Here is a 27,536-nt window from a genome sequence, read left to right on the forward strand (position 1 = left end):
TTAAAGAAGATAAACTAAACCAAAAAGAAATGGGGGCAAGAACCAATACACTTAAAGAAAATGGGGCCTAAATGCAAATAAGAATAATTATAGAGCATAAATACTCCTATTCTCACCAAAAACAGATCTGCAGCTATGTAAAAAAAGAAAAGAGGGAGTTTTTATATCTATTTTTAGAAATCAAGAAAGAAACACCAAAATTTCAAGAACCCATCCCAGATTGAGGGTTATAGGTAAAATAAACCTTGGTGGGAAAGGGATTAACAAGAAAAAAAATTGAACAAGAAGAGAACAGGGGAGGGTCGGCTGTCATTAGAAAGAAAAGGAGGGATCGAAGCCTTGATTCGCACCAGGTAAGATATTCTAAACCTGGTCTTATGAGTCATTTCAAGTCAATTATAAATTGATGCCTAGATGTTAATTTATATATTGAGTTCTTAGACTTGAATTGAGAAAAAAGTATGAGTTGTTAAAGTAAAGAACTTCATGTGTTGTGTGTAAATGGAAAGGTTGATGAATCTGGACAGTTTCATCTCTTGACCTTCAAAGAGATTTTGGGTAGGAGAATGAAGGAATTATGATCAAGTTCCTTCATAAAAATTGTAGTTTTGGATGTTTACTAACTAATGAAATTGGTCTTGCTCAATTTGGAGTCATAGAACTCCAGTCATGGGTCACCAACCGAGACTGGGTCATGACAGACCCTATAAGGTAGTAGGTTTGGTTCATTGATGAGCAATTTTGACTGTCTTAAAGGCAGAACTGGGTTCTCCCTAAAATATAGAACTTGTAGCCTCATGTCTTACCTTTCCAACTCCATAAATTTTGCTTGAATCGGAGTTCTATAACTCTAGATATAGTTAAAAATCTGAGGAGAGGTCATACAGTAACAGTTCAAAAACAAGACAGTAACAGTTCGATGTCTAGACAGTAACAGTTGGACAATAATGGTTCAATGTCTAGACAGTAACGGTTCAAAAACAAGACAGTAACAGTTCAAAAATGGACAGTAACAGTCCAAGTGTTTGTTGATGAGCGATTTTGACTATCTTAGAGGCAGAACTGGGTTCTTCCCAAAACATAGAACTTGTAGTCTCATGTCTTACCTTTCCAACGCCATAAATTTTGCTTGAATTGAAGTTCTATAACTCCAGATATAGTTAAAAATCTAAGGAGAGGTCAGACAGTAACAGTTCAAAAATGGACAGTAACAGTTGGACAGTAACGGTCCATGTGTTTGTTGATGAGCGATTTTGACTATCTTAGAGGTAAAACTGGGTTCTTCTCAAAACATAGAACTTGTAGCCTCATGTCTTACTTTTCCAACGCCATAAATTTCGCTTGAATCGGAGTTCTATAACTCCAGATATAGTTAAAAATCTAAGGAGAGGTCAGACAATAACAGTTCAAAAACAAGGCAATAACAGTTGGATAGTGATAGTCCAAATATAAAGAAAGGAATGATAGCTAGGATTGGAAAAAGAACGACAGTAATAATGAGTGAAATGAGAAAAACATAAAGTACTAAGAAATGACTGAAAGAAAGACTTAGTAGTTGTTGATGTGGTTATTATAAAACATATCCTTGAGTGAGGAAAATTTATGAGATAAACCTGTGATTTGCAGGAGGGACCACAGACGTGGTGCAACAGCAGCAGCGGGGGAGCACGAGTAGAGCTTCTATTGCAGGTAGGTGATTCACACCTATGCTTTCTAGTTAAATTCCATGATTTAATATATTATTGATGTGAAATGTGAATTACTGAATGTATGTGTATTCAAGGTGAAAAGTTGTTATGTGAATTGCCAAGTGATGAAATTATCATTGATAAAGGAAATATGAGAAGTGTGATTTGAGGCATAAACTAGCATACATTGAGTGTATGTTAGGATTCCGGGTAAGGGGATCACCACGAATGGATTAGCATACATGTAGTGTATGTTAGGATCCCGGGTAAGAGGATCTCCACGTATTGGCTAACATACATTCAGTGTGTGTTAGGATCCCGGGTAAGGGGATCACCATGTATTGGTTAGCATACATTTAGTGTATGTTAGGATCCCGGGTAAAGGGATCGCCTTACATCGACTCTTATGGGGTGGTGATGACGATACCAATGAAATTGGTATCGGTAATGTGATAAGCAAAAGTAATCACGTTGATCTTATAAGGTATGGGATGAAGGTTGATAGTGGTTGAGGGAATGGTTATTAATAGTTTGAATAAGGAAGAGATTTTAAATTAAAAAAAACTAGAAGGGAGAAATAAATGAAATATGAACGCATGTTACCCTGTTGAAATTATTAGATATTCATATTGTTATATTTATCGTGATATTCACCTTGCAATAATATATATTTTGTTTCAGGATCATCGCATGCACGACAGGAGTAGATCCTAGCTTATGTTCCCTTCTTGAAATCTAGGTTCTAGGGAGTATACCCTTATATTTTGTAAACATGAAAATGTTTGTATAACTTAATTTGTCTAGTAAATGTTTAAACTTAATTGGATGAATTTAACGTTGTAGTTCACATAACCATATTTCATGTCTATGTATTTATATTTATTTAATTATCCATCCATAATGATATTTTGTTATATAATGCATATCATAAATATTATGATTGATAGGTGTGAGTATAATTGTGGAATTAAAACCCAGGATGATTGAGTCGGGAATTAAGTTATGAGATGTGAACTGTTAGAAGTGTAAACAGGTTACATGTCAGTCAGTAACTTGGGATAGGGGGGACCCCGTCGAAGTTCCGGTAGATGTTAATACGAAGACCATGAATATATATATATATATATATATATATATATATATATATATATATAAATTAACTACTCTATTTTTCTATTGACATGAGATTGTTGTTTTATCCCAGAAATAGGGGATGTTACATTTGGTATCAGAGCTCAGGTTGCTATTCCGGGGATAAGAATGGTTATATGGTTTTGGAATGTGTTTCAGGATGGTGAGAACAAGGCAAGGAGCCAGGACTGATCCATCCCCAGTTCGGGGAAGTGGCCAGAGTATTCGTAATGAAAGTGATCCAGACTGGGATCCCTTGGCAGACACCTCCTCTCATATACCTGCAGCATCAATGTACTTAGAAGGGGGCGAGTTAGTGAGACTTCGAGATGATTCATCGTTCCGTCAGGCAGATGTATCCATGCCCGAGGGATCAGATAGACAGGGGGGAGATAATATATCACCACTAGTGGCACCGGTAGCTGAATCAAACCTATTTTTGGATCCTACTTTTATGGAACATATAGTGAGAGCTGTGGCAATAGGAATGGTAGCGAGGGCCTCCAATACGACTCCTAGATCAGGGGGAATAGTCATCATAGTACAATGGGTGAAGGGTATGAGAGAGATGGGTTGTATGACTTACCGGGGCGAAGAGGATGCTGAGGTTGCTGGGCATTGGCTGAGGAAAGTGGAAAGAGTTATAAATCAGATGCAGGTGCTAGAGGAGCTACGGGTGGATTGTGTGACTCAGCTATTGGTTGAAAGTGCCCACTCTTAGTGGGAGACCATTAGAGAAAGGAGATCAGGGGAGGTATTGAGATGGAAGGATTTTCGTGAAGAGTTGGAGGAGAGGTACTATTCTTGGGAGCATAAGAGGGAGAAAGAACAAGAGTTTTTGGAATTGAGGCAGGGAGATTTGACAATGCTGAAGTATGAGAGGAGATTTCAGGATTTAGTAGCTTTTGCCTTCACTTACCTTCCCACAGAGCGCCACAGGATGGAGAGGTTTTGTGATGGACTGAGGCGGGAATTGAGGATGATATTGATAGCCATGCAGTTTCAGTCTGTACGGGAATTGGTACGGGCTGCTCAGGGTATGTAGAGAGTAATAAAGGATACCCTGAAACTAGTGGTCGAGCAGAGTCTGGCAATGGGAGCTAAGAGGAGAGATTTTGAGTTTATAACTAGGAGACCTCCTCTCCCAAAGAAGGGGAAGAGCGGGCCATCATCAGGACAGTTCCAGAGAAGGGGTGGGAGTTTCACCCTATGAGGGAGCTTAGGAGGATCTAGACAAGTCAGTGGAAGAGGAGCTTGAGGAGGACAGTCTAGACAGGGAGTCAAAACTGCTAGAGGGTCTACAGAGCAAAAGGGACCAGTATATCCGTTTTGTCAGAGGTGTGAGCAGCGACACCCGGGAGATTGCTCTGCGATGCTAGGGAGATGTTATATTTGTAGAAGTGAGGGGCATCGATAGAGAGAGTGCCCGCATGTAGGAAGAGATTGTTATTATTGTGGGGACACGAGTCACCGGAAGAAGGATTGTCCTCGTAGAACTACCGAGGGAGCCCATGGTCAGAGGATTGAGGTTCAGAGCCAGCAGCAATCGGTGACAGTCAATCGTCCTATTAGGCCTACCCAGTCAGGGACGAGTGCTACTCGTGGGAGGCCTAGAAATCAGGAGGGGAGGACTCAGGGTCGGGTATATCACACGACCTACGAGAATGTGAGAGCTGTACCTGATGTGGTGGCAGGTACTTTACAATTAGATACAATGCAAATTTATGCTTTAATTGATCCTGGAGCTCGTCATTCCTTTGTATCTTATAGAATTGTGAATAACTTGCATGTGTTATCTAGTAACTTGGGTGTAGGGGTGACAGTTAGTACGCCTTTGGGAGAGAATATACATATTGATGATATTTATAGAGGGGTAAAAATATATATTGGAGAAGTAGAGTTGAGGGCAGATCTTATGCCGTTAGAGTTATATGATTTTGATGTGATTCTGGGCATGGATTGGCTAAGTAAACATAAGGCACGAGTGGATTGTTTCACCAAGACGGTGACAATCCAAGGAATAGGTGATAAAAGAGTAGTGTTTAAAAGGGAAAGAAAAGTAATTCCAAGTTGTGTAATCTCAGTCTTGGTGGCTAGAAAATTACTGAGAAAAGGTTGTTCTGCTTGGTTAGCCCATGTAAGAGAGCTGGAGAAGGATAACATAGATTTGGCTAGTATTCCTGTTGTGAGGGAGTTTCAAGATGTATTCCCAGAAGAGTTGCCTGGATTACCTCTAGTTAGAGAAATTGAAGTTTCCATAGAAACTATTCCAGGAGTTTCTCCTATAGCCCAGTCTCCTTATAGGATGGCACCTATGGAATTGGCGGAACTGAAGGTCCAGCTTCAGGAATTGTTAGATAAAGGCTTCATCCGGCCTAATAACTTACCCTGGGGAGCCCCGATATTATTTGTAAAGAAGAAGGATGGCACCCTTCATTTGTGCATTGATTATCGACAATTGAATAAAGTGACGGTGAAGAACAGGTACCCACTTCCACGAATAGATGACTTGTTTGATCAGTTGAAGGGGGCTAGGGTATTTTCTAAGATAGATCTGAGATCTGGATATCACCAGTTGAGAATCAAGGATCAAGACATACAAAAGACTGCCTTCCGAACCCGTTATGGGCATTACGAGTTTTCGGTGATGCCTTTTGGGTTAACCAATGCTCCAGCCATGTTTATGGACTTGATGAATCGGGTGTTTCGGCCTTACCTGGACCAATATGTGATTGTATTTATTGACAATATTTTGGTGTATTCAAACTCTCACTTGGAGCATGAACAACATCTAAGGGTTGTGCTACAGACTTTAAGGGAAAATCAATTATATGCAAAGCTGGATAAGTGTGAGTTCTAGCTCAAGGAAGTGGTATTTTTAGGCCATGTAATATCCGCAGAAGGAATATTTGTAGATCCAAGAAAGGTTGAGGCCGTGTTAAAATGGGAAAGGCCTACCAACGTGACTAAAATCTAGAGTTTCTTGGGTCTTGTTGGATATTACCGAAGGTTTATTGAAGGATTCTCCACCATAGCATCACCTTTAACTAAGCTGACCCGCAAGGAAGTCCGGTTTGTTTGGTCGGAAGAGTGTGAAGCAAGCTTTCAAGAACTGAGAGGCTCACTTCTGCTCCTGTGTTGGCCCTTCCATCAGGGACAGAAGGGTTTGTGGTATATAGTGATGCCTCAAAAAGGGGTCTGGGATGTGTATTGATGCAAAATGGGCGTGTCATTGCTTATGCATCAAGACAGTTAAAGTCGCATGAGGTGAATTACCCGGTTCATGACCTAGAACTTGCAGCGGTAGTGTTTGCCTTGAGAGTATGAAGACATTATTTATATGGGACACAAGTTCAAATCTTTACAAACCATAAAAGTTTGAAGTATTTGATGTCACAGAAGGAGTTAAACATGCGGCAGAGAAGATGGGTAGAGTTAATAAAAGATTACGATTGTGTTATTGACTACCATCCTAGTAAGGCTAATGTAGTACCCGATGCCTTGAGTAGGAAGGGAAAAACAGTGATGAATGATATGGAGCTTAAGGAACAAGAAAGTATAGTGGAATTAAAGAAAATGGGCTTGCGGTTAAGTGTAGGGCCCGAAGGATCACTGTTAGCTCAGTTAAAGATCTGATCTGTGCTTCGAGACAGGGTATTGGTGGCTCAACAAGCAGATGGGAAAGTAAAAGAGATCAAGGAGAGGGTAAACAAGGGTATAGAGACATCATTTCAAATGTTATCCGATGGGCTAATAGCTATGGGTAGGCGAATTTATTTGCCTGAGGATAAGATTTTGAAAGACAAAGTATTAAGAAAAGCTCATGAATCTCGATTTGCTACTCATCCTGGGAGTACAAAGATGTATAGGGATTTAAAGGAAAACTACTGGTGGCCAAATATGAAGAGGGAAATAGCAGAATTTGTGTCAAATTATGGGATCTATTAACAAGTAAAGATAGAACACCAGAAACCTGCAGGGGAATTACAATCATTATCAATTCCGGAATGGAAATGGGAGGATATTTCTATGGATTTTGTGACGGGATTCCTCAGGGGAAAGAAGGGGAATGATGCCATATGGGTGGTCGTGGATCGACTAACAAAATCTGCTTTGTTTTTGCCAATGAAGATGACTGATTCAGTGGATAAGCTGGCAAAATTATATGTAAATGAAGTAATCAGACTTCACGGAGTGCCGGTTTCAATTATATCGGATTGGGATCCAAAGTTCACATCAAGATTGTGGCCTAGCTTACAACGGGCAATGGGGACAAAGTTGAATCTGAGCACAACATTTCATCCTCAGACGGATGGTCAATCTGAAAGGACTATCCAAACTTTTGAGGATCTCTTGAGGTCCTGTGTGCTGGAGTTTGGAGGGGATTGGAAGGATCTCCTGCCATTGGTGGAGTTTGCTTATAACAATAGCCATCAAACTACTATTGGTATAGCTCCATATGAAGCATTGTATGAGAGGAAATGTCGTACCCCAATTTGTTGGGAGGAAGTAGGAGAAAGGAAGCTTTTGGGACCTGAGATGGTGCAACTGACAATTGACAAGGTGAGGGTGATCAAAAAGAGAATGAAGGAAGCCCAGGATAGACAAAAAAGTTACGCAGATTGTCGAAAAAGGCCGTTGGAATTCCAAGTAGGGGATAAAGTATTTTTAAAGGTTGCTCCTTGGAAAAGCATCATTCGATTTGGAGTAAAAGGGATATTAGCCCTGAGATATATTGGCCCTTTTGAGATTAAAGAAAGAATCGGGCTAGTTGCATATCGATTAGAATTGCCGGTACATTTGGATAAGATTCACAATGTGTTCCATGTATCATTGCTGCGAAAGGCCAAGATATACCCCTCACGGGTATTGCCACAAGTTCCTATGAAGATTAAAGGGGATCTAACCATGAAAACTAAGCCCGTCAAGATCTTAGATCGAGGTTAGAAATTGTTGAGGAATAAAAGAGTTCCCTTGGTGAGAGTATTGTGGAGAAGCTCTCAAATAGAAGAAGAAACATGGGAAAGAGAATCCGAGATGAAGGAAAAGTTTTCGCACTTATTCTCCGACATAGGTACGTAACTTGAATTTCAAGGATGAAATTTTTATTAGGAGGGGAGATTGTAAATCCTGAGAAAAACCAAGGCTGGATTAAATTAAAGAAGATAAACTAAACTAAAAAGAAGTGGGGGCAAGAACCAATACACTTAAAGAAAATGGGGTCTAAATGCAAATAAGAATAATTATAGAGCATAAATACTCCTATTCTCACCAAAAACAGATCTGCAGCTACGTAAAGAAAGAAAAGATAGAGTTTTTATATCTATTTTTAGAAATCAAGAGAGAAACACCAAAATTTCAAGAACCCATCCTAGATTGAGGGTTATAGGTAAAATAAACCTTGGTGGGAAAGGGATTAACAAGAAAAAAAATTGAACAAGAAGAGAAGAGGGGAGGGTCGGCTATCATTAGAAAGAAAATGAGGGATCGAAGCCTTGATTCGCACCAGGTAAGATATTCTAAACCTGGTCTTATGAGTCATTTCAAGTCGATTATAAATTGATGTCTGGATGTTAATTTATATATTGAGTTCTTAGACTTGAATTGAGGAAAAAGTATGAGTTATTAAAGTAAAGAACTTCATGTGTTGTGTATAAATAGAAAGGTTGATGAATCTAGACAGTTTTGTCTCTTGACCTTCAAAGAGATTTTGGGTAGGAGAATGAAGGAATTATGATCAAGTTCCTCATAGAAATTGTAGTTTTGGATGTTTACTAACTAATGAAATTGGTCTTGCTCAATTTGGTGTCATAGAACTCCAATCATGGGTCACCAACCGAGACTGGGTCATGACAGACCCTATAAGGTAGTAGGTCTGGTTCATTGATGAGCAATTTTAACTATCTTAGAGGTAGAACTAGGTTCTCTCTAAAACATAGAACTTGTAGCCTCATATCTTACCTTTCCAACGCCATAAATTTTGCTTGAATTGGAGTTCTATAACTCTAGATATAGTTAAAAATCTGAGGAAAGGTCAGACAGTAACAGTTCAAAAACAAGACAGTAACAGTTCGATGTCTAGACAGTAATAGTTGGACAGTAACAGTTCAATGTCTAGACAGTAACGGTTCAAAAACAAGATAGTAACAGTTCAAAAATAGACAGTAACAGTTTAAGTGTTTGTTGATGAGCGATTTTGACTATCTTAGAGGTAGAACTGGGTTCTTCCCAAAACATAGAACTTGTAGCTTCATGTCTTACCTTTCCAACGCCATAAATTTCACTTGAATTGGAGTTTTATAACTCCAGATATAGTTAAAAATCTGAGGAGAGGTCAGACAGTAACAATTCAAAAATGGACAGTAACAATTGGATAGTAACGGTCCAAGTGTTTGTTGATGAGCGATTTTGACTATCTTAGAGGTAGAACTGGGTTCTTCCCAAAACATAGAACTTGTAGCTTCATGTCTTACCTTTCCAACGCCATAAATTTCACTTGAATCGGAGTTCTATAACTCTAGATATAGTTAAAAATCTGAGGAGAGGTGAGACAGTAACAGTTCAAAAATGGACAGTAATAGTTGGACAGTAACGGTCCAAATGTTTGTTGATGAGCGATTTTGACTATCTTAGAAGCAGAACTGGGTTCTTTCCAAAACATAGAACTTGTAGCCTCTTGTCTTACCTTTCCAACGCCATAAATTTTGCTTAAATCGGAGTTCTATAACTCCAGATATAATTAAAAATCTAAGGAGAGGTCAGACAGTAACAGTTCAAAAATGGACAGTAATAGTTGGACAGTAACGGTCCAAGTGTTTGTTGATGAGCGATTTTGACTATCTTAGAGGTAGAACTGGGTTCTTTCCAAAACATAGAACTTGTAGCCTCATGTCTTACCTTTCCAACACCATAATTTTCGCTTGAATCGGAGTTGTATAACTCCAGATATAGTTAAAAATCTGAGGAGAGGTCAAAAAGTAACAGTTCAAAAACGAGGCAGTAACAGTTGGACAATGATAGTCCAAATATAAAGAAAGGAATGATAACTAGGATTGGACAAAGAACGGTAGTAATAATGAGTGAAATGAGAAAAACATAAAGTACTAAGAAATGACTAAAAGAAAGACTTAGTGGTTGTTGATGTGGTTATTATAAAACATATCCTTGAGTGAGGAAAATTTATGAGATAAACCTGTGATTTACAGGAGGGACCACAGACGTGGTGCAACAGCAATAGCAGGGGAGCACGAGTAGAGCTTCTATTGCAGGTAGGTGATTCACACATATGCTTTCTAGTTAAATTCCATAATTTAATATATTATTGATTAGAAATGTGAATTACTGAATGTATGTGTATTCAAGGTGAAAAGTTGTTATATGAATTGCCAAGTGATGAAATTATCACTGATAAAGAAAATATGAGAAGTGTGATTTGAGGCATAAACTAGCATACATTGAGTGTATGTTAGGATCCCGGGTAAGGGGATCACCATGTATTGTCTAGCATACATTTAGTGTATGTTAGGATCCCGGGTAAGGGGATCACCATGTATTGGCTAGCATACATTTAGTGTATGTTAGGATCCTGGGTAAGGGGATCGCCACGAATGGACTAACATACATTTAGTGTATGTTAGGATCCCGGGTAAGGGGATCTCCATGTATTGGCAAACATACATTCAATGTATGTTACGATCCCGGGTAAGGGGATCACCATGTATTGGCCAGCATACATTTAGTGTATGTTACGATCTCGGGTAAAGGTATCGCCTTACATCGACTCCTATGGGGTGGTGATGATGATACCAATGAAATTGGTATCGGTAATGTGATAAGCAAAAGTAATCACGTTGATCTTATAATGTCTGGAATGAAGGTTGATAGTGGTTGAGGGAATGGTTATTAATAGTTTGAATAAGGAAGAGATTTTAAATTAACAAAAAAAACTAGAATGGAGAAATAAATGAAATATGAACGCATGTTACCCTGTTGAAATTATTAGATATTCATATTGTTATATTTATCGTGATATTCACCTTGCAATAATATATATTTTGTTTCAGGATCATCGCATGCACGACAGGAGTAGATCCTAGCTTATGTTCCCTTCTTGAAATCTAGGTTCTAGGGAGTATACCCTTGTATTTTGTAAACATGAAAATATTTGTATAACTTAATTTGTATAATAAATGTTTAAACTTGATTGGATGAATTTAACGTTGTAGTTCACATAACCATATTTCATGTCTATGTATTTATATTTATTTAATTATCCATCCATAATGATATTTTGTTATATAATGCATATCATAAATATTATGGTTGATAGGTGTGAGTATAATTGTGGAATTGAAACTCAGGATAATTGGGTCGGGAATTAAGTTATGAGATGTGAACTGTTAGAAGTGTAAACAGGTTACATGTCAGTAACTTGGGATAGGGGGGACCCCGTCGAAGTTCCGGTAGATGTTAATACGAAGACCATGAATATATATACAAAAAAAAAAATTAACTACTCTGTTTTTCTATTGACATGAGATTGTTGTTTTATTTCAGAAATTGGGGATGTTACATTAAAACTTTTAGAGAAAATATTTATTTATTTTGGTTATTGTTCTTTTTTTTTTCCTTTTAAATCTAATCCTTCCTTCTTCTTTTTTCCTAATTGACTTGATAGTTTATTCTTTTTGCTTGGTTACAAAGGTCTCACAGTGTCAGGAAAAAATTTTGGTGCCTGATTGATGCTCGGGCTGATAAAATATGCTTAAATTATATTGATTTATAGCAACTAGGGCTTAAGGGGCCAAATTTAATTATGAAACAAATATGGGGGATGAAGTTAATGGACAAGTTAAAAATGGTTAGCACTTGCATTACACATGCTAGAGAGTGAGGGAGGCCACATTGCTCTGACAAAATATGCGATCTTTAACGGTGGTCAACCTGGCCTTTTATGGTGGCGATCAATATAGCTCGACACGCTTTTTCTAATACGGCAATGTGTGTATACTTATTCCCGATAGCTTGTCATCAACGACCTTTTCTTCCTTCTTTCCCTCATTTCTCTCTTTTCTCCACAAAATTGTGTTGTCCATTCTAAATTGCAAAGTTATCCTTTTATTTTATTATTCAAATCCGGTCCTCACACTTTGATTGTTAAATTTTTGTTATGAGTTCTTTTCTAAAATTTCAAATTGTTTTCAATTTTATCATTCCATAAAAAATTCTAGATTTTCCTATTATTTTATTTTTAAAATTTAGTCCTCATTATTTTATTTTTTTTCGTTTTGATCCTTTTGTGAAATTAAATTTTCTATTCAATTGCACCCTCAAATCCAAAAATATCAATTTCCTCTTTTCTTTTTTTAATTCTTATTTGGTCCTCATTCATTTGATTACATTTTTTTTTTGTTTTAAGTGCTTTTGTAAAATTAAATTTTTTTATCCTTCAGCATGAGATTGATTGAGAATTGAACTCTATTTTTTTTCTCAGTTGGGTGATTTGGTTTCATGATCCAAATCATGGATTTAAGAACTTAACCTGAGTTAACATCATTTTTTTTATTAGGGTTTATCTTTATTTTTATTGATTTTCTTTCTTATTTTCATCATTCCAAGTTTTTTTTTAAAAAAATCTAGATTTCATGATTTTCTTCGATTTCTATTTTTATTCAGTTACCTTGATCTTATCATCAAGATCACAAGTTTGACGGGCTAGACAAGATTGACTTGAGTCTTTTTTTGGATTGTTGTTTTTTTAATATTTTTTAATTTTTATTTTTTAACATTGAGTTAATTTAAAAATGAGATTTTTCATCTTTCTCGATTTGCCTTTTATTGAGCTATCACATTCACATGATCCTATTCACAGGGTTTAGCATGCTTACTTGGATAGCCAATACTTTATTTTTTTTTATTTTTTTAAAATGAACTGAGTTGTAGATTTTGCATACTCATTATACTTGATTATACTTGATTAGAGTCATATTTTTGTTTTTCTTTTTTAATCTTTATTGAGTTGACTTGAAACTAAGATATTTCTCTTTTTTGTGGTTGATATTTTCCTTTAGGTTCTAGTGATTATTTTTTACTCAATCTATTTATTGTCATTATTTTTTTTATTATCTTATTAAATGATAACGATTTATTTTACTCAGTCGAATCTATCACTAAAATTTGGATTTTTTTATATTTTTTTAAATACACTCACATTGTATGAATATTTTTACATTAAAAAATAATTATTTACCCTGGAGGTCACAAAACTAGTTAACCAACATTTCAATTTGGTACACCTACAAGGAAGGCAATACTAGGAGTGGCAGTTTTCAATAATCCTCCTGTCGAAGCACAAGGAAGAATGAAGGCAGAAGAAGAAGGAGGCCTAAAGCTCTTCACCAACAAACCCAAGAAAGGTAACAAATTATCAATTCCAGAATTCTTTTCTTTTTTATCGAATCATTTTGGGTCTTTTAAACTTTCGATTTACTATTTGTTTGTTGCAAAAACAACAACAACAATAGCGCAACTAAAAGCAAAGGATTTGTCTTCACCAACAACAGCAACAGGGACATCATCATCATCTGCTGCTGCAGCTGCATCATACAAAATGGGGTCTCAGTCTACCGCACCTCCACCACCCCCTCAGCCTCCTAAGGAGTCTTTCGCTAGGCGTTACAAGTTCCTTTGGCCCCTTATTTTGACTGTCAATCTCAGTGTTGGAGGTGCTCGCTTTCTCTGTCTTTTCAATTCTAATGTATGATTTTTGGATTTGCCGAAATGGGTCTTTTCTATTTTGCCATTTTACTCTCTCACTCGATTTTACACTTGGGCTGGATAATTTTTATCTTTCCGGTTTGGGAATCGAAGAATATTTATATACTATCACTTTTTACCGTCTTGATTCTTGAAATGGCTCCTTGAATCTTCTTTCTTGAATCTTGGTTACATTTTTCGATGTTTTCATGTAAAATAGAGGGATTTAGATGGATCTTATAATAATTGTATTGCATTTCAATAGTTGCTTGGCTGAGAGTGAATTTTCTGATTGATGAATTTTAACGTTTCTTGCTGCGTATTGGGAATGGTTCAGCTGCCAGGCTGAGTAATGACTTAGCAATCGTGGAATTGAGGGGCTTGCTGCTGTTACTGTTTGTTATCCAATGATTGATCACCCTAGCTCTGGCATATTACATGTGTGCTTTGTCTATCCTAGCTTTCTAGGAATACCCTTATTATGATTTCTGTTGACAATCAGAAGTTGATATGAGGCAATAGAGTTTCGTAGATGTTTGAGTGTGACTTGTATATTTGACTTTGAGCAGTTGCATTTCTTTTATCTAAGTGGGTGATGAAATATCAGTGTGTCCATGGTGTCAATGTTCAAACATGCCAAATAGAGAATTAGCATATTGCGCTGATAAGTCTGATGTTTCATAGCAAAATGGTTTTCCCTGGTGGTCCACCCCACCCTCTAAACTGATTTTCTACAGTGATATGGCATCACCATTTGGATTAGCTTGCCTGAGGTTCTCATAGATCATTAACTAAAAAAAAAAGGGGGATTCTGGAGGTTTCTCAGAGTTTCAAATTTATACTAGCTAGACCATTCAAGTTGTGAAAGCCTATGCAGCACAGGCTCATTGTTTGAGTTATGGATGTATGTATTATGCAAAGGAGCGCCTGATTCTCGCCTATTGAGACTCTGTACTTACTTTCATTACACATCCTTCAGGTCTCAAATAACTGAAAAACTGTCAAATAGCTTTGGTAATTAAATGTTTCAAATATTTAGATGGCCATTTACGAAACCAAAATCCAGATATTGGCAGTTAAATTGTCTGAAGTACTGGATGAAATTTATTTGACACTTTTTTTTTGGTTGTTTGGCATACAGCCGGTAACATCAACATCTTAATGAACAACAAATACAATTTACAGGCTTTGTCGGGTTTTTTGCTTACTGTCACTAGTTTCAGCTATTGGGTTCAGGTGCAGGTTGAAAACAATTTAAATTTGATTAACTGTGAGGCAAAAGTGTTGGAAAGAAATATTTTTTATCTGCCTTCTGGGGTCCTGCAAATCATGTATACCAATGTCTCTTTTGGCATATATTTCCTTTCAGTTACCAGAGACTTGCCTACCATCAAGTTAATTGTGCAGTCTGTTTCTTCTGGTTTATGACATTAATTGATGCTAGGATGTAATTGAACAAGGTGATGGAAGGATCAAAAGATCGTGTTGTGTACATTTTCTTTTTATCTGAAATAGGAAAATGTAGATGATTGTCATTATATTGACATAGTGAAACTTTTAAATTGATTCAGAAAAGATGACTATATTATGTCATCATGAGCTTAGCAAAATGCTCTGTTGTTTTTCTCTCTAGAAGTGTCATATATGGTGCACATGACTATCACATGCTTCCCCTGCTCTCTGGTCATGCATTTGCTACGATAACTTTATTTATTTTTTTACAGCTGTTTGATGTGTCTGCTTAAATTTCTGTTTTGTTTTGTGCATTTCATGGTGTTAAATTTCTTGGACTATAAGTATGTGGAGGCACAGGCTCTACCTGCTGTGCCCATGCTCTTTGTTGATAATGTGAAATTGATAAGGAGTGTTATTCCTTTTCTATTCACTTGAGAAATTGTGTTATTTCAATGAGATGGGATGAACTCTTCTCACTTCAGTTGCTTTTTCCGGCATATGGTGGGTGTTTGAATCAATCTTATGATATTGCTTTATGACTGGTGCTTGCTATAGTCACTTGAAGGCACTATAATTATGGTTCCTTCCGAGTTCCAAACTGTTAAGTATGTGCACTTATTGCCTAAAATAAATTATTGACCTTTATGATTTACTAATTCTTCCATGATTATAGCAATTACAAATGATTAGTGCAGTTACGACTCAGAAAGTATTTTGTTACTTTAGAGAAGAAAATACATTATTCAAATGGTGACAAGCCTTTTTAAGTGATTACGGACTGTCGAGGATATTTACTTAATGTATTATCTTGTATCTTTGTAAATTAACTAATTGATCCATAGCTGTGATGTTTTTAGGATTATGAACTATGAAGTGTTTGTGTCTAATGGGCTGTAAACTTTATATTATCAATTGGTAACTTGCAAACACCTAGAACTGCAGTATCTTCAAGTAACCTTAGAAATGGCCTTACTAAGATGTCCACTTTCACTGCTATCTGTAGGTGATACCTGGAAATTCTAGCCACAATGGTACATAGGAATTTTTTTAATCCATTCCAATTCAGTATAGTTATCAGTTCTTTTTGAAACATCAAACTGATGAGTTGGTTTAGATGTCACATTACTCATGAATTTGTTAAGCACCCTTTTTGGACTTGACATGAATGGGTGGGTGGATATTGTATGTGCTACTGTGATGGTTGAACATGGTTGAAGGTAATAAAGTCCAATCAAATTTATGCACATTGCCTAGTGAATCATCCATGTTGGAGATGCTGTATTAAGGCTGTACGTAATATTTCACATTTCTTATGTTTTGATGGTTCTAGTATGATCTTTACATCTTATTGGGGATAAATGCATGCAAAACCTTTCTGCACACTAGTATTGAATTCTCAAATCCTCCTTGGATATAAATATTTGGATTTATGTGATTAATGTTCTCCATTGATAATTGTTTCTTGGTTATATGCTGTAGAAATTCCGAATCCTCCAGATTTGAGTATCCTTTTAGTGCAGTTGCTTGAAGAGTTGAAACCACATGATGGATTCTAAAGCTGTCCTTGAGTTCTTTTCCATGGTTTATTAACTGACAGCATTACTAGCATCAAAAGCAATCCTTTGACATTAGATGTGATTAACTACATATAGTTACAGAACTTGTCATCAACTACTAAGCAGTAGGCAGTGCACTAGCACCTCTCATGGCAATTCTTTTAGGTGCACACTTCATGGATGCCTTGGTTGGGAGTATCATCAGATGCAATGCAGCACCAAGCAGGGAGTATGGAGTGATTATTACCCATAAGAGCTTTATGATGACGTGGGACAAGTGAAATCATCTCGTACACGCTCTCATAACCATCTCCCAAAATTGGTGTTTAGGTGTAGTTTGTTGATCTGTTCTGTACCCTTGGTAGTCTATGTTTGGAATAATATTTCTACATGTATATGGTTACTAGCTGCAACATTTGGTGCGGCTTCTTTGTGTAAATGTTAGATTTGTGGGCTGGGGATGTCGTGTAGTTCAAATTTCCAGCTAAATTGCTTGATTAGTAGTTCTCAGGATCGTGCTTTGCTTTTCTCTTCGTGGACTGAGTGAGGTTAATGTAATTTTTGCAGCTTACTTGTTCATGAGAACGAAGAAAAAGGATACAGTTCAAGAGGAGGAAGTTTCAAGCAAAATTCCCTCATCCACTCCTAGTACAACCGCTCCAGTTTCTGAGACACCCATACCATCACCTGCCATTTCTGAAGTAGTGAAGCTATGTGAACCTATTCGAGAGGATCAGCAGCGTGAACTATTCAAGTGGATTTTGGAAGAAAAAAGAAAAGTGAAACCAAAAGATTCAGAAGAGAGAAAGCGCATTGATGATGAGAAAGCTATTCTCAAACAATTCATTCGAGCAAAATCCATCCCAAGCATCTAAGTCGATCATGCTTCTCTTCCAATTCACATCATTAGGAATGGATTTTTTTTTATTGACTTTTGTGCAATGGAAAGAAATCTTGGATTTCAACCACCAGGTGGCAGGAGTTTCATGTAAAGATGCTGAAGGGCATGACTGTCCTAAATTCATCCTCCTTCGACTCCATTTTAGTTGGGCCATAACTAGGTGGTGGCCTCTTTATCGGTTGTGATTCTGTAATTTAGCAATTGCTATCTGCATGCTGAATATCGATATGCATTAACAGTCCTCCTTGTAGATGAATTTTCTACAGCTTTGATCATCTTAATAAATTGCAGTCTTTTGTGATTATTGTTGTTTTCTTTTGACACGACGACGGTTTCATACTGTGAATCATGACATCATATGCAAGATTCTTACGGACCGCAAACTAGCTTTTCTGCGCTTGCTTCTGTACATGCAATCATATGATCGATCGATCAATCAATCAATCAATCATATACTCCACGTATCTTTATACTTTAGTCAAGGTGTCCGCGCTTCAATGCGGAATGAAGCAATATTTTTTCAACACAAAAAAAGAAGAGAATAATGCTAGTGATGTTAAATTTTAGATGTTTGGAGGATCTTGGTGACTTGTTTATGCTTTAGGCTTAAATGTATTATGGAACCGATGGACTTAAGCCCTAATACTTGCAAAAATAAGGTTGTGGGATTCTCTAATGATTAATTAAGTTAGTAAAGCAACGAGGCTTTTAGAGCCAAGAAGTTGGATTATTCTCTAATGCTTTAGGCTTCATCACTTGTTTTGAGTTTTTGGGTCTGTATTTATCGCGAGCGTGTCTTAAATAATTGATTGATTAGGGAATAAATCTTAGGACCACATTCTTGGTAAAAGGTAGCCATGGATTTTATTTAATTTGCTTGCTTTCTAGTGTTAGCTAGGAACTCAATAAATGAAGCATATTCTCCAATTTTTTAGAAAAAGATATTCACATGCTGACATAGAATAAGTTCCAAAGAGGATGTGGCCACACCATATCACTACGAATATCCGACTTACTTTATGAGAGTACCTCAAGCATTGCAAAGTATCCAAATCAAGCCAACGTCTGCAACTATCAAATAAGATTAGTTTCCACGAACCTTGAGGGGAGGAGCTAATTAACTAGTTAAATTATGAGTTTGTTTTCTAGAGATTACTAATTAAAGTCTCACAAACCTCAGGGTCATTAAAAGCTTGCATGGTCATTAACTTCAGAGCTCGTGGGATTAGTCGAGGTGCACGCAAGTTAACCCGAACATCCTCATTAATAATAATGAAAAAAGATTAGGTTCCAGCCTCCGAATCATATCTTTCTTTCCCCTCATGAAATATAAGTCCTAAACTCCAGCCTTTTCAAAAGGATTTAGAAATATATATATCCTACCATGTATGTTCTTAAAGATTCTAAATAGATTTTGAAGAGTTTTTATAAAGAAACTAGCAATCAGCAAATCAAACGAGAGAGAGAGATCTAATTAATGCAATAAAATATGTTAACAATATTAATGTATAATGATTAATCTTGTTATATAAAAGGATAGCACTGTATGATGAGGTAGGTAGTTTGAAGGAGGTAGCCAGAAAGAAAGCCAAGTAATGGAGCTTAATTAACAATATATAGATTAATTACATTTGCAGTCAAGAAACGGGCCAACTTATAATTAATTCCACAATCCATGTTATTTGATCATCAACACTACAGTCAAAGAGAGAGATTTTTGAAAATTAAAGAGGTAGATTAATTAATACACCCTAGCTAGCCCCAAAAGTCATGGCTTTCGTCTATGTTTTAGGTGTTGTTATTAATTATATATATCCACCCTTAAGAATTATGGCACACAAACAAGCTTGAGGGCAATAATGACACAGCCATTATTGAATTAACACACTAGCTAAGAAGGGTTCAAGACAACGTTTGACATAAACTAAAGTATTTTTGGTAAGGGTAATCGCATGTGCTCTCTCTCTCTCTCTCTCTGTCTCCCCCACAGAAAAACTCAAGAGAGGATCGATGGTAATGAAAGAAACACATGATGAGGGGCTGGGCTGGCCTAGGTGCGTGCGTGCGTGCGTGCGAGAGGGACAAAAGTTGAGGGAAATTAAGTTGATATTGATGATGATGAGGATGGTGATGGAGAATGTGGTAGGATTTATTGAGCCTCACATGAATGCACGAGGACACCAGCTGCATCTGCTAAAGGGACGCCTCAAGCCACTGCGCCCACGAGACAATTATGGACTTGTGGGGACTAATTCTTCTTCTTCTACTGCTATATATATTAAAACAAAAATATATTGATACACTTAACTCAACCAAAGCTAACTTATTAAATTTAAAATCCTAATTATGAGACCATATTAATTATATATAAAATAAATCAAAATAAATTATAAAACTCAATTCTCAATCAATATAATTTTGGAGGATAATTTTTTTTAAAAAAAAAACCAAGTAACTCCAGTCAATACGGATTAACTTGCCAAACTTATAACTCGATTCATGTGACTGAGATAATTCCATAAAAATCAAACCATGATAAACTATGAAATTTAATTCCTAATCAATCTAATATTGAAGGTTGAAATTAAAAAAAATTAAATGAAAAAACATTAAAAAATGACTTGATTTAACCCCTGTTAACCTTCCAAACCTGTAATCCAAGTAATGAGACCAGGATATACTTATAAAAAATAAACTAAAACATATTATGAAGCCGAATTCCAAAACAACCAAATATTGAAAGATGATATTGAATTTTTTTTTTTAAAAAAAGATAGAAAATCCAAGCTAACCCACCAAAGTCGTGATTCAGATTATGAGATTAGGATTAAAAAATTATTAAAAAATAAATTAAAAAAACTAATTCTTGAAAAAAAAAACTATTCAAGTGAATAATACTTTTTCAAAGGGAAACAATGAATTCCCTCCTCAATTAATTAATTACTGTTAAGATTCATGTATTGTTTTTTTAGAAACAAAAACAAACTTATCATGATACTTATTTACGAGTTTTCGAAGAATGTTTCTTTTTATTTATTTTTTTAATATTTTTTATTAACATGAGTGTTTAGGCTATTTTACACGTACCTCGATTAATCTCATATACAGGTTCTAAAATTAACGACCATATAAGTTTTTAATTATCCTGAAAGGACTAAAATTAACTCGTAATTATAGAGAAATAAACCTAAGATTTGACCAGTTAAGCTACCCCTCATGGTTTTTTTTTTTACTCTTCTTCTACATACAGTAGTTGGTATTTCATGTATTCAATCTCCAGTAATCATAATTTGATCAATGCATGTTACCGTATAATTGTGACCCGTGACCAATTAAAGGATTCACGTAAAAATAAATAAGATATTTCAAAGAACAAACGTTTCCTTACATATTTAATCAGAGTTTTCTTCCAAATCAAGCACTTAAATTAATAAGCCTCTAATTAATACTACTTTAAATCAACAAAAAACCTAACCTGACACAATTTAATCAGAGCTGGAAGCAACAACACAAATATATATTACACTCATTGTAATGTAATAAAATATAAAAATAACGTTAATATAGGTAATTAACAAGGTAGAATATTTTTACCAGCAGCACGTATACTGATTAACTATATATATATATAATTCCTCGTAGAGGGGGCATCATTTAGGCCCACTGTCGCTAAAGAAGCCAATACTAAGCTTAGTAGTAGCTAATACTTATCACAAGCTAGCATCACCTCATTATTATACTAATGGAGAAAACAAATATTCTTGCACACACTACCTTGACCTCCAACCTTGTTCTCTCTCTGCCCCACGCCACGCGTGCTCGTACGTACACTCTCATATCATATATATTTTCCTTACAAACAAATACTTACTCATCATCCTCTCATATATATAAAGTATACTCATCATCGCCATAATTAGGAAACCGTATTTAAGCAAAGGAAAGAGAGAGAAAGAGAGACGGGGGGAGAGAGAGAGACAGAGAGCTCTGTAGGAATAGGATACGAGTGTGAAATTAAGTTAATATCATGAATATTAACACGGACGATTTATTGTGGATTGCGTTAGCAATCTTGTTGTCCAGTACTGCCATAATATTTCTCTACAGGAACAGCAGCTGGTTTAGTAGCAGTAGTATGATGACGATCAGATTATCATCATCAAAGTACAAAACCCCACTTCCTTTAGGCACTCTTGGATGGCCCTTTATCGGTGAAACCATCGACTTCGTTTCATGTGCTTACTCAGACCGCCCTGAAAGCTTCATGGATAAACGCCGTCGCATGTAAGTAGAAGTGGTAGCAGTAGCAGTTAAGGATACGTGTATTAGCTAGCAGCACTAGATATAACATCCCAAATCAATACTTGATTTTTTTTGTTATCGTTTTCGTATATTTTTCAGGTAGATACATGTAAGGTTAATCTTGCGGTTACTTATCTTGTCAGGTGATTATATTAGATTAGATTAGGCTAATTTGTGATTAGAAAGTAATTACATCACATATCAGAAATGATGCTTAAGAAGAGGGTTATGGTTACTTGTTAACCACAAAATTAACCTTGTAGCTAGCTAGTATATACTAAAAATTTACTTTATTGTCCATTTTTAATTTGTAGGTATGGGAAGGTGTTCAAGTCACATATATTTGGAAGTCCGACTATAGTATCAACAGATGCAGAAGTGAGCAAATTTATACTACAAAGTGATGCAAAGGTGTTCGTTCCTTCTTACCCGAAATCTCTAACCGAGTTGATGGGAAAATCTTCCATTTTGCTCATCAATGGGAGCTTACAAAGGAGAATTCATGGTCTCATAGGTGCCTTCTTCAAATCCCCTCATCTCAAAGCTCAAATCACCCGAGACATGCAAAGTTATGTTCAAGAATCAATGGAGAAATGGAGAGAAGACCAGCCCATTTTCATACAAGATGAAACCAAGAATGTTAGTCCCCTAGCTTCTTCTCTCTCTCTCTCTTAGTTTTCTGTGTGTGCGCGGTTTAGAGAGCTGAATTCTATTTTTTAGGAGTTTGAAATCTATCTCTAGCTAGTCTTCTTCGATATTCTCTGATTCTATGACTATGACGGTGCCTTTTTTTTTTCTTTTTTTCTTTTTGAGAAGAGTTCAATTAGACACAAGATAAAACAAAAGATGTCGGGCTCTTAACCCTATCTCTGGCATCTTTCATCTTCTTCTATGTTTTTTTTACTTGTTTTTTTTTTTTACATGCTTTTATGAAGAAAAAAACATAAAAGAGAACCCATTTAAATCACGACGACGTACATGCAATTATAACACACCCTCTCTCTCTAGCGGAAGAAAGAAACGATTAATGTTTGAATTTTATCTCCGGCTTCTACTCAAGTTTGGAATGATTTTGCTAGAAAGTAATAAACCAAGCTTAGTGGAGTATGGGGCTTGCATGAATCATATTGTCTCGTAAAAGAGACTCATGATGATTACAACATATATTTACAGCCCTTTAATTTCCCCAAAAAGTTACCAAGTAAAAACCCTTTCTTGTATAAATGTCTCCAGATTGCCTTTCAAGTATTAGTCAAGGCATTGATTAGTTTGGATCCTGGTGAAGAAATGGAGCTGCTAAAGAAACAGTTCCAAGAATTCATTGCTGGTCTCATGTCCTTACCTTTAAACATCCCTGGAAGTCAACTTTATCGATCATTACAGGCAAGTTAATAGCCAACGATACGCTACACAGACACACACACACACGCACATTCTCTTAATTTGTACGAAGAGATAGAAAAATATACAAGTGACCAATGATGAAAAATGAAATTGCTTTTGGGTTTCCAGGCAAAGAAGAAAATGGTGAAGTTAGTGCAGAAAATCATCCAATCTAAAAGAGAAGGTAGAGCTGGGATTGTTTCAATGGCACCAAAGGATGTAGCGGAAGTGCTGCTTAATGATGCAAGTGAACAATTAACAGATGATTTAATAGCTGATAATATGATCGATATGATGATACCTGGTGAGGATTCAGTGCCGGTCCTCATGACTCTTGCTGTTAAGTACCTTTCAGATTGCCCTGCTGCTCTGCAACAATTGACGGTATGCATGCTCATCAATTTATTAATCTCCCAACACCCTTCTTCTATATATATATATATATATATATATATATATATATATATATATATTCTTAACTTAATTTCTTGGAGTTATTAATTAGCTGCAAGAAAAATCAAATTCATGATTAAGATTAATAATGTCATTGTTCTTCTTTTAATAATTAGTCATTTTCTTTCAGACTTGATTTCTTGTTTCCATCTTGGTTTTAATTTGCTTTCTCTTTCATGACATGGCAATCTTCTTTAATTTACTGGCGACTAGTACGCTCCAGTAATTCTAGCTCTAGCTAGCTAGGTGTCCATTTATTATTTATTATTTGTCATTTTCTGAGTTTTATAAATGACCATTTATTTTGACTACCCTTGCAAATAATAATACTGTTGTTCTCAGCTTTCTTATCCTCTGGGGACATCTCCCTATGATCACACACTCTTATCTTATGCCATAATTTCTCATAGGTCTTCCACACAGCTCCTAGGGTTTGCCCACCGACAGAACCGCATGACTGCACTGATGAACAACAAGATCATCATTTTAGAAACTAACACTGAGCTTCGATTTTGCGATTCAAGAAGCTTTTAAAAATTGTTTTTTAATCTTTTTTATTTTAAAAAAAATATTAAATTGGTTTCTTAATATATATATATAAAGAATGTGAAGAATAGAAACATACAACTAAATTAAAGAACTATTTGGATTGAAATGTGTATAAACTCATATTATTTTATTTTTAATTTTTATTAAATAAATAAAAATAATGAGATTTGAACCCGTTACCGTTTAATTATTAAAGCTTTGATACTATGATAAAAAACTATCTTATCTTAATAACTTAAATAATAATTAGATATAATTTATATTATTTTCTAGTAAACTAATGATTAGTGTTTCTCCATTCTAAGTCATGGGGGAAGAAAAAACCACGTTCGAACCCATTATCCGAATGAAAGTATCCTCCTTAAATTAAGAACAGAATCCTAGGGTTTCATCAAGGAAACGTGTAGGGATTGTTCTCAAAATTATAGTGCTTCTAGATAAGGGTCAATTTTATGGTTAGGTGCCCTATCAATGTCGACTTTGTGACTTCTCCACGTGTGACTTGTAACCATCATAGCACTTTTTTCTTCTCTCTTTTTTTCCTGTGTCGTTTTTTCCTTTTTATCTTTATTGAGGCAGTCTTTTCATACATATGATCGATGATTGAATCTGATCAGAAGGAGAACATGAAATTGAAAAGCCTCAAAGCTCAGCATGGGGAGCCATTGTGCTGGACTGATTATTTGTCTCTACCCTTTACTCAAACGGTATGTATATATGCGCCATTTTCAATCCTCATTATTTGATTAATGGAGAATTAATTAAAATGAGTGAAAATATTAACAATAAATTTGTTTTCTTCCCTAATTATATATAGGTGATCACAGAAACTCTAAGAATGGGAAACATAATAATCGGGGTGATGAGAAAGGCGATGAAAGACACAGAAATTAAAGGGTATTTGATACCCAAAGGATGGTGTGCTTTTGCATATTTCAGGTCAGTTCATCTTGATGAAAACAACTATGAGTGGCCTTACGAATTCAATCCATGGAGGTGGCAAGTAAGAGATCAATTGCTTTGCAAATAGTTAGTTCTTGCTATTATTTAATTTGGTGTCTTTAATTTCTAGCATTTTAACCTGCTAGCTCGATCTCTTACAGGACAAGGATATGAGCATTAATGGCAGCTTCACTCCATTCGGAGGAGGACAAAGATTATGTCCTGGACTTGACCTCGCCAGGCTGGAAGCTTCAATCTTCTTGCACCACTTTGTCACCCAATTTAGGTAAATAATTCCTTCCCCAATCACAGTAAATTAATTTCTCTTGTTTTTTTTCTGTTTTGCATTTCAAATGTTCATAATTGTTTCCAATATTGGATGAACATTTAATTAATTCAATAATTGGGGTGGCCATAAACAACAATTAAAAAAACCGCAGACTTATTTTTTACCATAAAGCCAGCAGCACGTCTAAGGATAAGGCGGAAAAGAGAGAGGATAGGGATAAGAAAAGCTTTTGATAGCTACACAGCACCATCATGGTGCGATTGAAGAAACTAAGATAAATAGATTAAAATAAAATCTAATTGTTTTTCATCATTAATGATTCTTAATTACAAAAAAAAAAGAAAGAATGGTGAACGGATCAGAACTTGATTAAGTTCGAATTTTACCACCTTAATCCGATCGAATTAATGACATCTTTTATATATAGAAATGTTTTCCATACTGAATAAAGTGGTTCATAAATCCAAAGTGTCATGCTCATCATACGCTACATTCCCCCCCCCCCTCTTTTTTTCCCTTCCAAATGAGCAAAGACAAAATCATGACAAGAAAGTAGAAACATCCTCCTTTCTGCCATTTTTAGCTTCTTTGTTCCCTTGAGGTGCTTCCAGTTACAATCAACTTTTATATATATATATATATATAGTAGACACACTAAGACTTGTATGATGATTGTGTTCGTATTACCTTACAATCAACTCTTTTTCCTGAGGTTTTATACTAGATATCCCCTAGAGTAATCATCCTAGATGTTTCTTTCTTTACCTTGAAAAACCATGATGATATCGGTCAAAACTCTCCCTTCTTTTTGCAAGGTGGGTGGCTGAGGAGGATACTGTTGTAAATTTCCCTACTGTAAGAATGAAGAGAAGAATGCCGATTTGGGTCAAAAGGGGAGGAGAAAATTAAGCAAACATCATGAGCAAGAAAAAGTTTCAAAGAAACTTGACAATGATGCCAAACCCAGCATGAAAAGACTAGAGAAATAAGGAAAAGAAAAATAGAATTCATGGTGACAGAGACACGTGTGGGAACATCAACAATCTGACATAATTTGTCTTCTTCTTCTTCAGACGTCCAGCAAATATAGACATTTAGAGAACAGAAGAATTACAATTTCTTTTCTCTGTTTTTTGGTTGGTTGGGATCCAAAATATGTAATATCCATTTTTCATTGCTTCTTAGTTCTTCCTCTTCTCCTCCCTCAACTTTTTTCCACAGTAATTAATTAGCAATCTGTACAATGAGCGGTCACTGAGGCTGGAGGTTTAGACAATTGCTAGATTATTGTTTCGCAATATGTTAAGAGCTAGATCAAATTTTCTCTGAGTGGAAGAAGATATTTAAATTGTGTGTGGTGGGGGTTTATATTATGTAATTTAGTGAATTTGATAGATTTGAAAACAACTTGGATCATTAAAAAAATATAGTTTGATTTAAAATAATTTTAAAATGATATCTTCTTCTTTTTAAAAAAATATTGAGACATTAATTTATTAGATTGACCTGAATCAACTAAGGTCAACTTGCTAAATTCACAACTTGGATTATGAGACCATGATAACACTGTATAAATCAAATCAAAAAAAATTATGGAGTTAAATTATCAATCAACCTCATGTTGAAAAAAGAAAATGAAAAAAAAATATTAATTACAAAAAGAAAAAAAAGTTACTAGAGTCAACATTAGTTAATCTGACAAACTCACGACTTAAATCATAAGATTGAGATAACCTCATAAAAAGCAAATTAAAACAAAATATAAATCATAATTCCTAATCAACTCAATGCTGAAAAAAAAAAATTGATTTGTCTCAACCTATGTTAACTCACGAACTGAATCATGAGTCTAATATAATCTAAAAGAAAGAAAAATAAAATAAATTATGAATCTCAATTTCCAATCAACCCAATGTTGAAGCATGAATTAAAAAAATAAAGAAAAAAAATTAATTCGCCAAATCCACAACTTAGATCATAAGATTAAGATAATCCTATAAAAAATAAATCAAAATAAATCATGAAATTTAATTGTCAATAAAATCAATATTAAAGTATAAAATTAAAAATTAAAAAAAAAAGCAAAGTATTGTTCCAATAACAGTGCTTTGTAAGGAGGCGACCAATGTATT

General features: G+C 35.5%; 2 protein-coding genes across 3 annotated transcripts; both read left to right on the plus strand.

The window, feature by feature from the left end:
• Positions 1-13,073: 13,073 nt before the first annotated feature.
• On the plus strand, positions 13,074-17,790 carry LOC133680969 (uncharacterized). 2 transcript variants are annotated; one of them, XM_062104040.1, is made up of 3 exons: positions 13,074-13,234; positions 13,343-13,543; positions 17,153-17,790. In XM_062104040.1, the coding sequence occupies exons 1-3, from the start codon at positions 13,180-13,182 to the stop codon at positions 17,458-17,460; spliced, it is 564 nt and encodes a 187-aa protein (XP_061960024.1). In that variant the 5' UTR covers positions 13,074-13,179; the 3' UTR covers positions 17,461-17,790. The 2 variants fall into 2 exon arrangements, with proteins under 2 accessions (XP_061960024.1, XP_061960026.1); XM_062104042.1 differs by having other exon boundaries at positions 13,076-13,234; positions 13,382-13,543.
• Positions 17,791-21,513: 3,723 nt separating this feature from the next.
• LOC133695780 (3-epi-6-deoxocathasterone 23-monooxygenase CYP90D1-like) lies at positions 21,514-26,757 on the plus strand. The gene is made up of 8 exons (XM_062117725.1): positions 21,514-21,770; positions 22,103-22,427; positions 23,022-23,171; positions 23,301-23,555; positions 24,791-24,880; positions 24,991-25,176; positions 25,277-25,401; positions 26,220-26,757. Exons 1-8 carry the CDS (start codon positions 21,514-21,516, stop codon positions 26,311-26,313), a joined length of 1,482 nt encoding a protein of 493 aa, XP_061973709.1. The 3' UTR covers positions 26,314-26,757.
• Positions 26,758-27,536: the final 779 nt, after the last annotated feature.

Source organism: Populus nigra, chromosome 1 (genome assembly GCF_951802175.1).
Source record: "Populus nigra chromosome 1, ddPopNigr1.1, whole genome shotgun sequence".
In the NCBI taxonomy this organism is placed as follows: domain Eukaryota; kingdom Viridiplantae; phylum Streptophyta; class Magnoliopsida; order Malpighiales; family Salicaceae; genus Populus; species Populus nigra.